The sequence below is a fragment of the Mycteria americana genome, chromosome 6 (genome assembly GCF_035582795.1).
Source record: "Mycteria americana isolate JAX WOST 10 ecotype Jacksonville Zoo and Gardens chromosome 6, USCA_MyAme_1.0, whole genome shotgun sequence".
Classification (NCBI taxonomy): domain Eukaryota; kingdom Metazoa; phylum Chordata; class Aves; order Ciconiiformes; family Ciconiidae; genus Mycteria; species Mycteria americana.
This window is the reverse complement of record NC_134370.1, coordinates 67554283-67568420: the sequence shown is the minus strand read 5'-3', so window position 1 is coordinate 67568420 and position 14138 is coordinate 67554283. Positions and strand designations below refer to the sequence as shown.

General features: G+C 45.8%; 1 protein-coding gene across 1 annotated transcript; it reads left to right on the top strand.

The window, feature by feature from the left end:
* The first annotated feature begins 1372 nt into the window (after positions 1-1372).
* On the top strand, positions 1373-13943 carry SPG21 (SPG21 abhydrolase domain containing, maspardin). The gene is made up of 10 exons (XM_075506343.1): positions 1373-1497; positions 4917-5011; positions 9285-9446; positions 10287-10367; positions 10979-11124; positions 11633-11741; positions 12214-12321; positions 12717-12857; positions 13180-13298; positions 13856-13943. Exons 2-10 carry the CDS (start codon positions 4949-4951, stop codon positions 13869-13871), a joined length of 945 nt encoding a protein of 314 aa, XP_075362458.1. The 5' UTR covers positions 1373-1497; positions 4917-4948; the 3' UTR covers positions 13872-13943.
* Positions 13944-14138: the final 195 nt, after the last annotated feature.

The following is a 14138-nucleotide window of genomic DNA, read 5'->3' as shown; positions in this document are numbered from 1 at the left end:
CAATCAAACGTCTCTTTTAGACGTATCTCACGGAGAATGCACCTACAACTGACTATCGGTCTGTTTCTTTTGACTCCTATTTGTCACACACCAATTAAACGACGCTAATTGATCCCAACCGGTCTTTAGAGGAACGGGAACACGCCACCGGTCGCTCTCCTCACTTAACCTGAGCTGCCCTACAGCAAACGCCGCTAGACCACGCCAACAGCGGGTAACGCGCGCCGTGCCGCTCGGCTGCGTACGGCAGGAATATCGCACGGCGTTTTTAATTTCTGCCCATCTCCAGATGGATTTTAACCCTTGTAAAACACAGGTTCAACACCACCCACCTACAGCCAGACAGCTGCCAATCTGATTTTAATCTGCATTAAATCCACCGCTGTGTTTCCTTTCAGGAGCTTTTTGAGGGAGTTAGGCAGGAAGAGCAGGTTAGGCTCAGGGACGTACTGACGTGCATCGATAGAAGCCGTTTGCATTGCGATCGCACCTTAGGAAAGCGCAGAGGGAACGGCGGCAGCGGCGTCTCCAGCGGGTACCGGTTGCACGCTGCCGTGAACAGAGGTTTGTTACTGGCTCCGCAGCGTGCCTGGGCTGCTCATGGCAACGGGAGGTGATCTCAGCTCGCCCCTCTGAGCTTCCCCTTCAACTTGGTGTACTGAAAATAAACCAGTAAAATGCTACTTCTGAAAAACTACTTGAATGAACAATTTTCTCAGCTTTACCTGCAAACGTTTCTTTATGTACGAAAGGCTGGCAGTACTATTACACCTTCTAACTTACCTCATTTAACTCGTTTTTTAGCATAGCCTTGAATTTAGCTTTTTTAAAATAAACTTTGTTTGAATAGACCCAGCTGATGAAAAGATCCAAGCACTGCACAACGCCCGGATCAAAGGAGCCGAGTAAAACCTACTGTATTAAAAGTAAGACCTCGACTTGAACACACGCCGTTTCACTCACCAGTGCTTTCACTGAAATCACTCGGGATTTCTCACATATCTCAAAAAAATGACGCTCTGTCCCGCTGGATGGCAGCGGCAGGTCACCGTGACGCCTGCGCCAAGCAGAGTGGCGGCAGAGAGCGGAATAAAGCACCACCAGAGAGCTGCCGTGCCTTTTTTTCTAGGTTAAAACCCAATTCTGTGAAGAACCGGCCGAGCGGCGGGACAACAGCAACGACCGGTTCCTCAAGCGCTCCCGCCTGAGGGGCGCTAATGGCGGCCGCAGCCCCTCACAGCCCGCCGGCCAATCACCGCCCCGCCGCGGGGCACGTGACTTCTGCCGCGGTAGCGATGGCGCCGGAACGGCTTACTTCCGCCTCGGCAGCAATGGCGGCCTTCCGCCCCGCCCGCGCTCCTCCCCGCCGTCACGTGGCCGGCGCGGGCGCAGCACCCGGAAGTAGCGGCCGGCGGCGGGTGCCCCCGCTTGGGTCCGCCCGGGGAGGAGGAGAGCGGCGGTCCTGCGTCCCCACCGCCCCCGGGCCCTGCCGAGCCGGTGAGGGCCGAGCAGCGAAAGGGGAAGGCGGGAGGTCGTTTATGTGGGGACAGGCCTGCCCCTCTCCTCAGGGCCCCGGGCCGGGGAGGAGGGGGCCCTGAGGGCCCGGGGTGCGGGAGAGCCCTGAGGGGCCGGGTGGGCCCTGAGGAGACTGGAGGAGTCTCTCGGGCTCCGGGACAGCATTACCCCTGGACGAGGCTGTATCTGTGGCGTCGGGGGGCTATGAGGAGGCGTCGGGGGGCTATGAGGAGGCGTCGGGCTGGAGTGGGGGGTATTTTTTAGGCTCCGGAGCGGGGTTATCATGACCTCTGAGGGGCCCTGGGCTCTGGTTGGGACTCGGCCCCGCAGGGAGCCCAAAGCCCAGCCCTGCTGCCCTGCCCTGGAGGTTCATCTTTCCGGGGGGAGCTCTCAGGGGAAGGGGCCGCCTCAGCCGGTGCTGCGGGGAGGAGAGCCTGGGCTGGGAGTGCTGAGTGGGGTTTTGCCCCCTTCTCTGTGCAAAGCTGGGGGAACCGGCTGTGGTTGGGGAGGGAGGAAGGAGCAGGGACTGGGGTCGGTGGGAACAGCGCTGGGGAAGAGGGGAAGGTGCCTGCTGCCATGTCCCAATTATCTGTAACTGTTCTTCCCCATTGCCTACATTTGGCGTTCATAAAGCACCCATTCATAAAGAGCCCTGGCCTCTCCCCTGCATCTCCTGGTGTTTGCCTGCAGCCCCCATCAGCTCTCCGTGCTGGTGTTTGCTGATTCAGGTCTCTTGGCCCGTGGGAGTGGGTGCTGTGTGGCCAGTGCAGTGGGAGAGGAGCTGCATGGTGGCCCCAGCTCGTGCAGACACGGCACGGGGATGAGGAGCAAGTTGCCGCTCGTCTAATCCACTCTGGCAGGGTCTCCTCTCTAGTGGCAGGATTAAAGTCTTTCTAAATCGATAACGAGTGGAAAGTGTTACTAGTGTAGTGGGAATAACTTACAAGGAGAATGTTATTGAGTGCTCTGAACACATCTGTAGATGATTCTTCCTTCAGAGGAATTATTTTTAAGAGGTTAGACTTCTTCAGGTTGTTTGGTTTTACTGAAAATGAAACTCGGGTCTTTAGAGGCTTGGTTGTGAACAGTATCAGGTTCTTTGTTTGTGATTTGCTTTACCTTTGCTGGCTGATTCCTTGTTTCGAGTTCATGGTTCGGCTTTTCTGTGACTGGAAGAGCACGTAGTCGTTGTTGACATGAATATTTGTGTGTCCAAATGTAATGTTCTGTACCAAGGAAAAAATATTTCAGTAATAGGACATCGACTTCAGTAAAAACTGTAATCAAAGGAAAAATGTTTACTCTTGCTTTAAAAGAGGGGCAATCCTTTGAAGTGGGAGTCGCAGATGCATCCTTAGAAGAAAGAAGCTGGGGGAAGTCAGCCCAGGTCCTGCTGACCAGCAGTTTGCTTCCACCAGCGGTAACAGGAGAACTGAGAAGCTCAAAATTTAGGCTTCAGATGGACTCTTAACCTGCTCTGGTGCGAGCCGAGGTACGCCGGCAGGACGAAGTTCATCTGCATCCGTGCCTGTTCCTTACCTAGTCTAATGATAGACAGCTTTGTGCTCCCAAGTGATGTGCCAGTCCACATTAGCTTAATGGTGCTAAAAGACCGAGGTGGCAGAAAAAGGGAGGTGATCACAGCAGGAAAAGATTGCCGACCCTTTATGGCAACCAGAATTATTAGCAGAAAGTCTTTCTCTCCTGTGCCTCTGTGTTCGTGCAGTGCCTAGCGTAATGAGGCCCTGACCATGACTTGTGTTTCTTGGCCCTGCTGTAATACAATACTCACAGAGAACATGTTGTTTTAAGGCATTTGCTGTATTTTATTTCTGCCATAATTTAGTCACACCATCACTTGCTGAATAGCTTTTTGAAAACCAGTTAATGTGTGGTTACGGAAAGGAATTAGTAGTCTGAACTGCTGTTTCCTTTCTGTAATGACCAGCTGTACCCCTTAGTTCAGTAATGCATCTTTGTGCCTGCTCTGCCTTGCATTTTGTTGGAATAGACGTTTTTTACCTCTGCTGTAATTCTACCTGCTGCCAGACTATGACAAAGAGCAGAATAGTTGATGCAAGCACCAAAACGGAGCTATGCAAAATTGAAACAATGGCCACGCAGCTGAATTTCCTACCTCTGACACCCTCGTTAGACATGAAAGGTGTATCGCCTGCTCTGTGGAAGATGTGTGTTGTCTTGCAATTTAGAAAGTACTTTCCCTTCTAAAATTTGTGGTTTCTGTACTTGAAAAATAGCAAGTGAAGACTGAAAGATGAGGAAATTGTGAATAACTGTTAATCCAGCTGTAACCCAATAAGCTAGTTAAACCTGCACACCAGCAGCTTTTCTGCAGGGAGAAATGAATTGGAGTGACTCACAGAACATACCAAGGTCTTATTTTATGAAGAATTAAGAAACAAAACCTATTGATTTATACTTGGCAACTGTTAAGTAACAACAGCAAAAGTTGCTTTGTTTTTTTATGCTCAGTGCTGTGGGTGAATGCATGAAAATAATCTCCTGAGGCAGTTGGCTTTCAGGGTAAAGCTATTGAGTCTGCAAGCTTCAAAACTGTTTGATACCATCTGTTGTATAAATGGAAGCTAATGGTCTCTCACTGCTTTAAAAAAAGTTAAATCTAGAAGTTACCTAAAAGTTTATTACAAATTAATGGGAGTATTTTAGGACATTCTGACTTCAGAGTGAATTAGTGGCATTCCTGTGTGGACCCAACTCTGAATCAATTTGTTCCATATTAATTGGTGTGCTTCAAAGATATCTTTGCTGGTAACTCCTGATAAGAGTCAGCTTAGTCAGTGTGGGTAGAATTAAAACTTCAGGGCTCTTCTGTAAATTAAGCCTCAGATCAGCTGATGTTCTGATGTGCTTTGGGACTCCTTTGGGTCAGTTATTCTGAGATGGAAGAACGTGGTCTGAATACTTAGGCAGTAGGTTCATGAAATAATGTAAGTCTATTGTCTGAACTGCTGAGTGAACTGTATAAATATTTATTAAATATAAATTTGGAGTGCTTTATAAATTAAAAACAAACAGAAAACATGCTTTAGCTTTTTAAGCCACTTACGGCCTGCAACACAGTTGTCTTTCTCTACAACTGTTACATGGGAATGTTGTTACAAAAGCATCATCCTTTCATAATTAGGCTGGTACAGTAAGGCAGCCAGGTGACTGCCTCTTGGGAGAATAATGAAATGGTTTGTGGATAAGTAAAGTGGAAAACTGAGGATAAGTAAACTTGGTGTGAGTCAGAGGGAGTACAATCAACTGGTAAGAGCAAACTCACCCTGCAAATGCATTATGTACACAGCACAGCTTTCCAGTCCTGCCTACAGTAAAGCTGTTGTATTGATTTCTAACTTTGTCTCTCTTTTTTTCAGGCTGACCTAAACTTGAGTTTTTTCTAAACATCATGGGAGAGATTAAAGTCTCTCCTGACTATAACTGGTTCAGAAGCACAGTTCCTCTTAAAAAGGTACGTACAGCTGTAATTGACTTGTGGGTGAAATGCCTCCACTTGCTTTGCGGTGGGGGAGACTAAGCTGTTTGGTTAATACAGAACAGTTGTGGCTGTGCTAGTGACCTGGCTTATCTCCTGAACTGTTGTCCCACATGTTATATGAGTGCGTGAAAGCATGCTCTTAATTTTCACGTGCTTCTCAGAGGTCACTTCCTCATGTGGTGGTGAGGAGCAGAGGCTCGCAGTTGTGAGCCACAGCAAGCAGTACCTGGCATCCTGATGCCAGCCATGCCTGAGGAGGAGACTCCAGAGAAATAGAGCGTGCTGGGGACCACGTGCATGGCCTCTCACAGTGCTGCCTGCGTGCACTGCACTGCACCAAGGCAGGGCAGCTGTGCTGCCAGAGCCACTGCTGCCATTCCTACTCATCGGCCTCAGGCTGAAGCAGAGCATCTGAAGGCCACTTGTTGGCAGTCGGGTTGCACACAGTGTTCCTGAGAGTGGAAAGATGCCTTAACCACCGTGGAAAAAAACAAATGGTTTCTTCTGCTGCATGTCCTTTAGATATCTTCTGCTTAATCACACTGTCCAGCCACTCTTTCCTCTTGCTTGGATTTCTCCGCTTCCTTTCACTGACCCACAGGAGAGTGTTTGAGGTGTGCAGTGCTCCAGCTTCTGCTCTCTACGTGCTGAGCAGTAGTGGGCATGGAGTGCGGTATTAGTATGTAGCTCCTGACCCGTGCTAGCTCTCACACATATCTTTGCAGATAAGGCTTGCTGGGGCTGTGGTTAAAGACTAACCTGCAGCAGCAGCCCAGACTCCTGCTGGACTGAAGGACAATCTTGTCTTTATACCCCAGCCTGCTGCTCTTGCAAGCACAGTCGCTCATGTAACCATACAAGCTGAGCAGAGTCAGTGACCTGTCTCGCTTAGGGGTGTTTTATAGCTTGTTTTTGTGCTGACTTCCAGCTGGTTCAGTTCCCTAATGGGGATGGCTGTGCGGGTTGCAGGAACATGGGGATGGTGCTGTCAGCAGAGGCAAGCACAGCATTACCTTTTTCAACAGCAAGTTGGTTGCAGTTGGGCCACTTGAAAGGGACTGTGTCCCCAAACCTAAGGAACGACATTTAAATGTGCCTAGCATTATTTCCACTGAGTGGTGTGTAGCTTTCTATAAGAAATTACCTTTATGGAAGGGCTGTAGGATTTTCTGTTCGGGGTTTCTCATTCATTTTTGCCAGTTTGTGTCTTCAGTAAATAAGAAGGATTCCTTGTTGTTGACTATGCGTGCTCTGTCTGCGCTCTGACTGTCCAGCTTCTTTCTGTTTCTGGCCAGTACCAGACCTGCTGGGTCTGTTTGTGCCATGCTGTTGCCTGCAGGCAATGGCTCACCGGGTCAGCAGTGCAGCACCCAGCAATGCTGGGATGCAGTATTTCAGCAGAAAGACATGTGGGTGCTCTGAGGCGCTGCTTTATGGGATGCAGTACAGTAAACGAAAGGAGCTGCAGGTTGTGGTTACAACAGAATGCATTGCTGCTGCCGTGGGGACTGTGTGACACTGCAGCTCACTGCCGGGGGGCACTGCCTTCAGCTGCTGCTGACTACTCAGGATTTCATAAATGGGGACACATGTAAACTGAAGCTGCTGGTGACCTTCAGACTAGGGAATACCTTACCCTCTTGAGTGACTCGGTCTACTCGAAAGTACAGTGATGCCACAATGGTGAGCGTGGGGTATGAAGAAGGTAGAAATAAACTAGTCCTGGTTTCTGGAGAGAGAAGGAAAAAAAAGCACAATTTGAAGATGTAATTAATCTCTGAAGCAGTCTTCAGGGATACATTTGCTTGCATTATCCCCCCAAAGGTATAGGCAAAGCACATACCGTATGGAGGGAGGAACGACTAACCGTCATTACTGCTGGTAAGCACGCATTACTGCTGCCAGATTGACCTGAGGAAGCAGAGCCAGAGCTGTTTGTTTGAAAACGGGCTGAGATGTTCTTCCTGACAGGAGCAGGAAATGCACAGCTCTGTCGCCCTTCCTGCTCTTGTCAGATATGGGAAGTACAGCACAGAAAAGAACATTTTTAAACTGTCTTCAGCTTTGCCCGTGAGCCTCCATTTGCATACTCTGCTTGCTGTCTTAGATAAGTCCTTCATAAGTCTTCAGCAGAGGACACCCTGGCTCTGCTAAACTCAAGGGGGAAGTTCTCCCCCTTGTTTCAATACAGTGCAGATTTTACCCTTTATGTAAACTGTAGGTGATCTTCATTGATTGACCAGAACAAGAAAAAGGCTGGTGACCTACCAAATCAGCAGTTAACCACACTGCTGTCTGCCTACGCGGTGCTTCACCTTGTTTGGGAGCTGGAGTTAAACTATCCAATATGTGGCTAGAAATCAAATAGAACAATTGTCTAAACCCATTGATTCATCGCCTGGGCTCGAGGAAAGAAACGTTATCTCTCGGCTTCAGTTCCCTTCACATGAAATAACTTTGTTTTTCTGATTTCAAGGAATATGCTTCACCTTCAAGGAATATTCCTAAAGGTAAACTTTGTAGTAGCCACTAACAGCTACCCTGAACGGATCCAATGTTACTGATGGAATGAATAACAGCTGAGAACGGCAAGGCCTGGAGCTCTCGAGTTGTGTGCAAAGGGTTGTTTTTGGGGGGCTTGGGAGGGCTTTTGTACAAGGTTTGTTTTTAAATAGTTTCAGTGGTCTGGAAGCTCTGGTATGCAATCTTTCTTTTTTTTTTTTTGTAAAGACTTTACAAAACAATAGTATCATGTGATTCTCACATGCTCCCAGAGCCTGAAATACTGGCTTTATTACAGGCAGATTTGTTAGTCAAGCAAATCTGATTTGTGATATGCTGTTCTCCTCTGATTCCCTGAGAAGCTTAACTGCGGTGATGGAAAAGCGAATTGTGCTTGTATAGTGCTATTCAAAAAGCTATAAAATCTTGATACAGAGGAGATGAATTCCTGCTGTGTGACGCAGGCTTTAGCTTCCCCAGGGGTTTGTGCTTCTTGATCTGGTATGAGCTGCACGCTTTTGCTGGGTTGTAGAGGGTTGAAAGGGCATCCTAAATATACACAACAGTTTGCTGGTAGAACAGGCCCTGTAAAAACAAGTCAGGCTCCAGCATTGCTAGAAAAGAAGACCTTTATCTAATTCCTATGCCTTTAAAGATACTAATTGTGCTAGGACTTCTGACTTCTGCCCTGAGATGGGCACTGTATGCAAAACTGCTCATTAAGGATAGCAGCTCACGTGTAAATAATCTGCTTCAGCCAGCCGCGTGTCCTAGGCACTCCAGATGATCCCGAGATGCTGCTAGATGATGGAAGCGTTTTTCTTTCCAGGTCCGGTTTGCTGTGCTGCTTTGGGAGTTGTGTGCATCTCTGTTTCTGGCAGCCGGCTGTAACTGTTTCAGATCAATAATTTGTGGTGTTAGCTGCTTAATTCAGTAGGCTTGCATGTATCCTGACCTGTAACATCATTTGCCCAGTGAATGCAAATGCAGATGGTTGTTTAAAAAGCTGGTCCCTGGGGCAGTGCTGACTCTTCCAGCCTACGGCTGTTGCTCTCGTACCTTGAACTGACCTCCTGGGGCTCCCCTGGGCCATGGCACGGTGGCTCCTTTCCCAAGCATATTTTTCTGCATGTGGAATATTGCGTAAACCTGATCGTTTGGGGCACAGTCTTGCTGTTCCTGTGATTTATATCTGTATGTATTTTCAGATCCAGATATACCATCATTCTGACTAAGGCCCTCTGAGTTGAAACCCAGAGCAAAGCATTGCAAGCTGTAGTTAACGGCACTTCCTCAGAAAGGAAGAGATTATTTTTTTCTGGGTGTAATTTCTGAAGTGCAGTACCTCACTGTAAAACCAACATAATTCACTGCTTTCAGCACTTGCACTGTTCTCCAGTTGTCTGCAGAAGGATGAGCTCCCATAAGACACCACGTATTGTGCTGCCGCTGACTCCGTGCGGTGTGGCATTCGTTATCCAGCTTACGTCAGGACACACAAAGCATTTGGTCTGACAGTGCATGGCCGCAGTTCTGTTTCCAGCAGTATTCACACAAACATTGTCATTCCAGTTAGTAGACAGCCTTAGAGAAGAAAGCTATTGTGAAGAAGAGTAAAATATGGTCTTGAGTATTGTAATATTTACTAGATGACAGAAATTTTGTAGAAGCAATGCTGGAAGGTGGCTGAAGAACCTCATTGTCTTGTGTGTTTCTTCTCCCCCCTGTGCCTCTCTTTTTCCAGATAATAGTAGACGATGACGACAGTAAAGTCTGGTCGCTGTATGACGCAGGACCTAGAAGCATTCGGTGCCCACTCATATTTCTCCCTCCTGTAAGTGGAACGGCAGATGTGTTTTTCCAGCAAATTTTGGCGCTGACTGGATGGGGCTACAGAGTTATCGCTGTAAGTATTCTCAGTCCTGTGTCAAAGTTAGCGTACTTGTGCTTGTTGCTGTAGTCAGAGGTTGGATAATGAAGATGAGCTTCTTAGCACTGACTAAGGAGAATCCACAAAAAAACTGATTCTAAGTTGTACTCCAGAGTATGTAGCGTGCAGATCCAGGCTGAAACCTGCTGTACGTTTACGGCAGCATTGTGTATACACATTATCAACTTCTCGGTCTGTCTCCTCCCTTGTGTGCTCGGAACACCAGTCATCTTTGCCTCCAGCTGGATCTTTGTTAGCCATGAGGCAAGCGTATGGGTTAGTTCAGGGTTTCCACGTAGGGAGGTGGCTAACCTGGTTCTTAGCCTGCATAGCTGCAAATGCCAAGTCACTCCTTAAAATCCTAACAGCATGCTCTTTTGCGGCTTCTCGGCTCCCGAGCTGAACTGAAACGATTGATTTGTACAACAATATTTCTGCTAAACAGTATGGCTTTAGGAGTACTGCTGTATCTCTTGCAGCAGTTAATGATTTCTGTACCTGCCAACTTTACGTGCTACAAAATTGCTGAGGAATCATTCCAGCCTTTCCTCCCGCTGATTACAGAATGAAGCAATGCTGCACTTTCCCCAACAAACACTCTGCGGTGCTTTCAGTTGTGTATTTTTGTGCAAGCGAGGGGGAGGTGTTCACACTCTCTGGCTGTAGGGACCTTGCTGAGGAGCTTGAGCCTCGTTGTACAGGAGAGGCAGGTTGCTATCTTGAAACCTTTAATGTGAGAATTGGTATGACTTTCAAGTGGACAGCTGACATGTACTGATCAGAGAACCAGCTTTTTCTAATTTCATATTACTTTAGTTGCAGTATCCGGTGTACTGGGATCACCTTGAGTTCTGTGATGGATTCAGAAAACTGTTAGACCACCTTCAGCTGGATAAAGTGAGTGCTCAGAGGTGGGAAAATGGACGTATCGTTGCATAAAAACCTAATGTTTGAAAGAGTCTCATTTAAGAGCAAGTGTATAAAATGACACACACGTAGCCTATAAAATTGCAACACAGCCTCTTTATTTACTTTTGAAACAAGTTTATTTTTGAGGGTGAATACCCTTGAAGATTGTCATACTCTTGGCCTAAAGTCAACTGCTGTTCTAGGCCTATTAAATTGTATTGGTTAACTGGTTTTTCAGGAGTTCCTGTGGAAGTTATCCTTCCTAACTCATGTAGAACAGAATACCACAATAAAGTATCTTGGATTGGAACGGCTATTGAAGACAAAGTAAAATGTTTGCTTTTTTCTTAACCTTGATGAGCAAACAGAAATTTGAACTGTGATGTGGAACACTTCCTTTTTTCAGTAGTTATCATATTTATATCGTGCATAAAACCAGAAGTTGAATAGAAGAGTTTGTTTCTTTTAAAAAATGCATTATGAGGACAGGGTAAAATTTGAATGACTTATTTTTGTAATGAAATGTTGTGCTTAGAGGTCACTTAGATCATGTTACACTTGTGAAATGTTTGGGGTTTTTTTTTTTCCCCTTGAATTAGGTTCACCTTTTTGGAGCTTCTCTGGGAGGCTTTCTGGCTCAAAAATTTGCTGAATACACACACAAATCTCCCAGAGTTCAATCTCTCATCCTGTGTAATGCCTTTAGTGACACTTCTATCTTCAATCAGACATGGACAGCAAACAGGTAAGGAAGACCGAGACAAGCAATCAGATGTGTAGCATTAATTTTTTTGCAATGAAATGTCACACTGATCTGGATATGTGTCTAACCTGTTTCCAGCCTGGGTGAGGGAGATGCGGGATGGAATACTTGTGACTTTTAAAGCCACACCACAAGGAAAATGGGAGTTTTCACATGTGGAATTTGACAGACAAGTCATCCTGTGATCCTCTGTGGAGATGTGGTCAGATTTAAGAACTCTGCCTGTTTTCTAGCAAAACCATTTAGAGTCAGAAAAGTGTTATTCACTATGTTTAAAATACACTCTTGCAATGTAAGACTAACAGCGTCCCAGAGCATTTCAAGTACCTAGCTGCGAGGTTTTCCATCTCTGTGCTCTTGAAGCTTCTTCAGGATTTCATTTGAAGGTAAAGCAGAAAGTCTGCACAAGGGAAGGGAGCGCTTACAACAAAGGATCTTAATGTTGGAGTCCTGGCTGCTTGAAGATTGTTACATCTTGTTTCTCTTTTAGCTTTTGGCTGATGCCTGCGTTTATGCTGAAAAAAATTGTCCTTGGGAATTTTGCATCTGGTCCTCTAGATCCTGAAATGGCCGATGGGATTGATTTCATGGTGGACAGGGTAGGTAGCTGTGTAATCTGATGGCTGTGATGTCAATCTCTGTAGAAAATTTACTTAGCAGGAGGTTGTAGGTATTTCTGCTCCTTTCTTCATTTACTTACCCAGAAGGGAGGATTAAGGAATGGATCCGAAGTGTTGACTGTCACAACCTCAGCAATTTAACTGATGCTGTGACCGTCTGCCTTACAGTCCTGTTTGTTTATGTAGATCAGAAGAGAAGTAGCGAAGAAACTGGGGTGGAAGAGGAGGAAGTGCTGGGATACGTCTGTAGGCCATGCTCTGGAGGCAGGAGCAACTAATGGAACATGTTTTAAGCATTTGTCTCATGCAGAGAGATACTAAACTGGAACTGTAATCTTCATCTGAATTGCAGTCATGTTTCCCTTTAAAACTAACTTCTCTGTGGCTGTATTGTTGCATTAACTTCCTGCAGTGAAATACGTTGTTAACCAGTGTTTCTCTCTGCTGAAAGCTGGAGAGTCTGGGCCAGAGCGAGCTCGCTTCCAGACTTACCCTCAACTGCCAGAACTCCTATGTAGAACCTCATAAAATTCGAGACATCCCTGTAACCATTATGGATGTAAGTTAATCTCCATGTAATCCTTTTTTTTTTTTTTTTTTTAAACAGTTTCCTGCCCTTGGCAGGTGGTGCCTGGATATTCTGTTAGCAACTTAATAAATATTTGCAGCATCTAACTTCATATTTAGATAAGCCTTCTGCTGACTGGGCAACACCGTGACTCTTCTGTGTTAAATTATGACCTGGATATTCTGTGCAATAACACAGACATAGGTTTACATATCAGTGTTAGCTTTCTAGCTCTCGGTGCCAAACATGTTTGCTTGTTTTCTGTTTCATTAACGCTGTTCCACAGAGAAGCTGAGAATTGCTTCTAGGAGCAGCATATATCCAGTCTGACTTAATAAGCAAAATCTGATTCTATTCAGAACTAACTGCTGTGACTTGTTACGTAGGTGTTTGACCAAAGCGCGCTTTCGACTGAAGCAAAAGAAGAAATGTATAAGCTTTATCCTAATGCCAGAAGAGCTCATCTCAAAACAGGAGGCAACTTCCCGTATCTCTGCAGGAGTGCTGAGGTCAACCTATATATTCAAGTGAGTCTCTGATCCACTAATGCGTACAGCTGAAACAGCATTAGGAGACTCCTCTCTCGTGCTTGCTTTTGTTTCTCAACCTGCCTGAGCTCTGTTTGCTCTGGCTCCCAGATCACCGATACAGAAGGGCACGGGCTGGGAGCAGCCACGTTCATGGAGGGCTGGGTCTGGGGGTTTGTCTGTTGCCTGTTTCCTCTGTGTTCTCTCTGAACTCCAGAGCCATTATTTCATCCTCACAAAAATTACTCAGCAGGAATGTTTCTCTTTTACCAAACCCTTGTGCTTCTACACCTGTTTCAGTGTTGTTTTCTGTGTCCAACAGATCCATTTACTGCAGTTCCATGGTACCCGTTACGCAGCCATCGATCCCTCCATGGTCAGTGCAGAGGAGCTGGAAGTCCAAAAGATCAGTCTTCACACCAGCACCGAGCAAGAAGAGCAGTAGGTTTTGGAGTGCCGGTGAAAATGAGGAATCGGTTTGGTGGTCTTCCTGTGTACAATCAACCGTTCCCCCTCTGCCTTTTTCCTTGCGTTAGCCGATTATCACTGTGTGATTCCTACAGGATCAATAGTCAGTGAACTACCCACGGACAGTAGCCTCCAGCAGTATCATGGGATCGATCTGTTTAATTTTTAGTCTTTGAATTCAAGGAAGCATCTTTGAAGACTACAGTTTTAAAAACAAAGACATTTTTGCTACCAAAGTCTTCACTATCATGTTCTTAGGCAGAACAATATTTCTTTTTATATTTTTCACTCGGCTGTATATATTGCCACATGCAGATCGTGTACTTATAAGCTGACATATATTTTTGTTGAATATTTGGTTTAAAAGATGTTTAAGTGCCAATGTTGCCATCACTTATTTGCTTCATATGTTGTGTTGTAAGTTAGTTTCTATTTGAAATAAAGCATTTGAATTTTTAACTTTCTTGCTGTTTAAAAATGGTTTTCAATAAAACTTCAATTTCAGCAAGTGTCTCTTGTTTTGACTGCAGGAGAAGAGCAGTGTAGCTTACCACAGTCCAGGTTTGCCTCTACAGCCACCTCGGAATTAAGAAAACCAGCACCTTCTGCTTGAATTCAGGCTTTAATTAAAATATTGCACTGGTTCAGCTCTAAGATTTATGTAGTATTTTTTTAATAAAGAATGACTGAGACATAACTTGCAAATTTAAGGGTAAAATCTGAATTTATTATTTTTCCCTTGAAACACTGTAAGAAAACAAATATGAAGTATTACATGACAAATTGGTATGTCCTTGTCAGAGACTGTGGAGA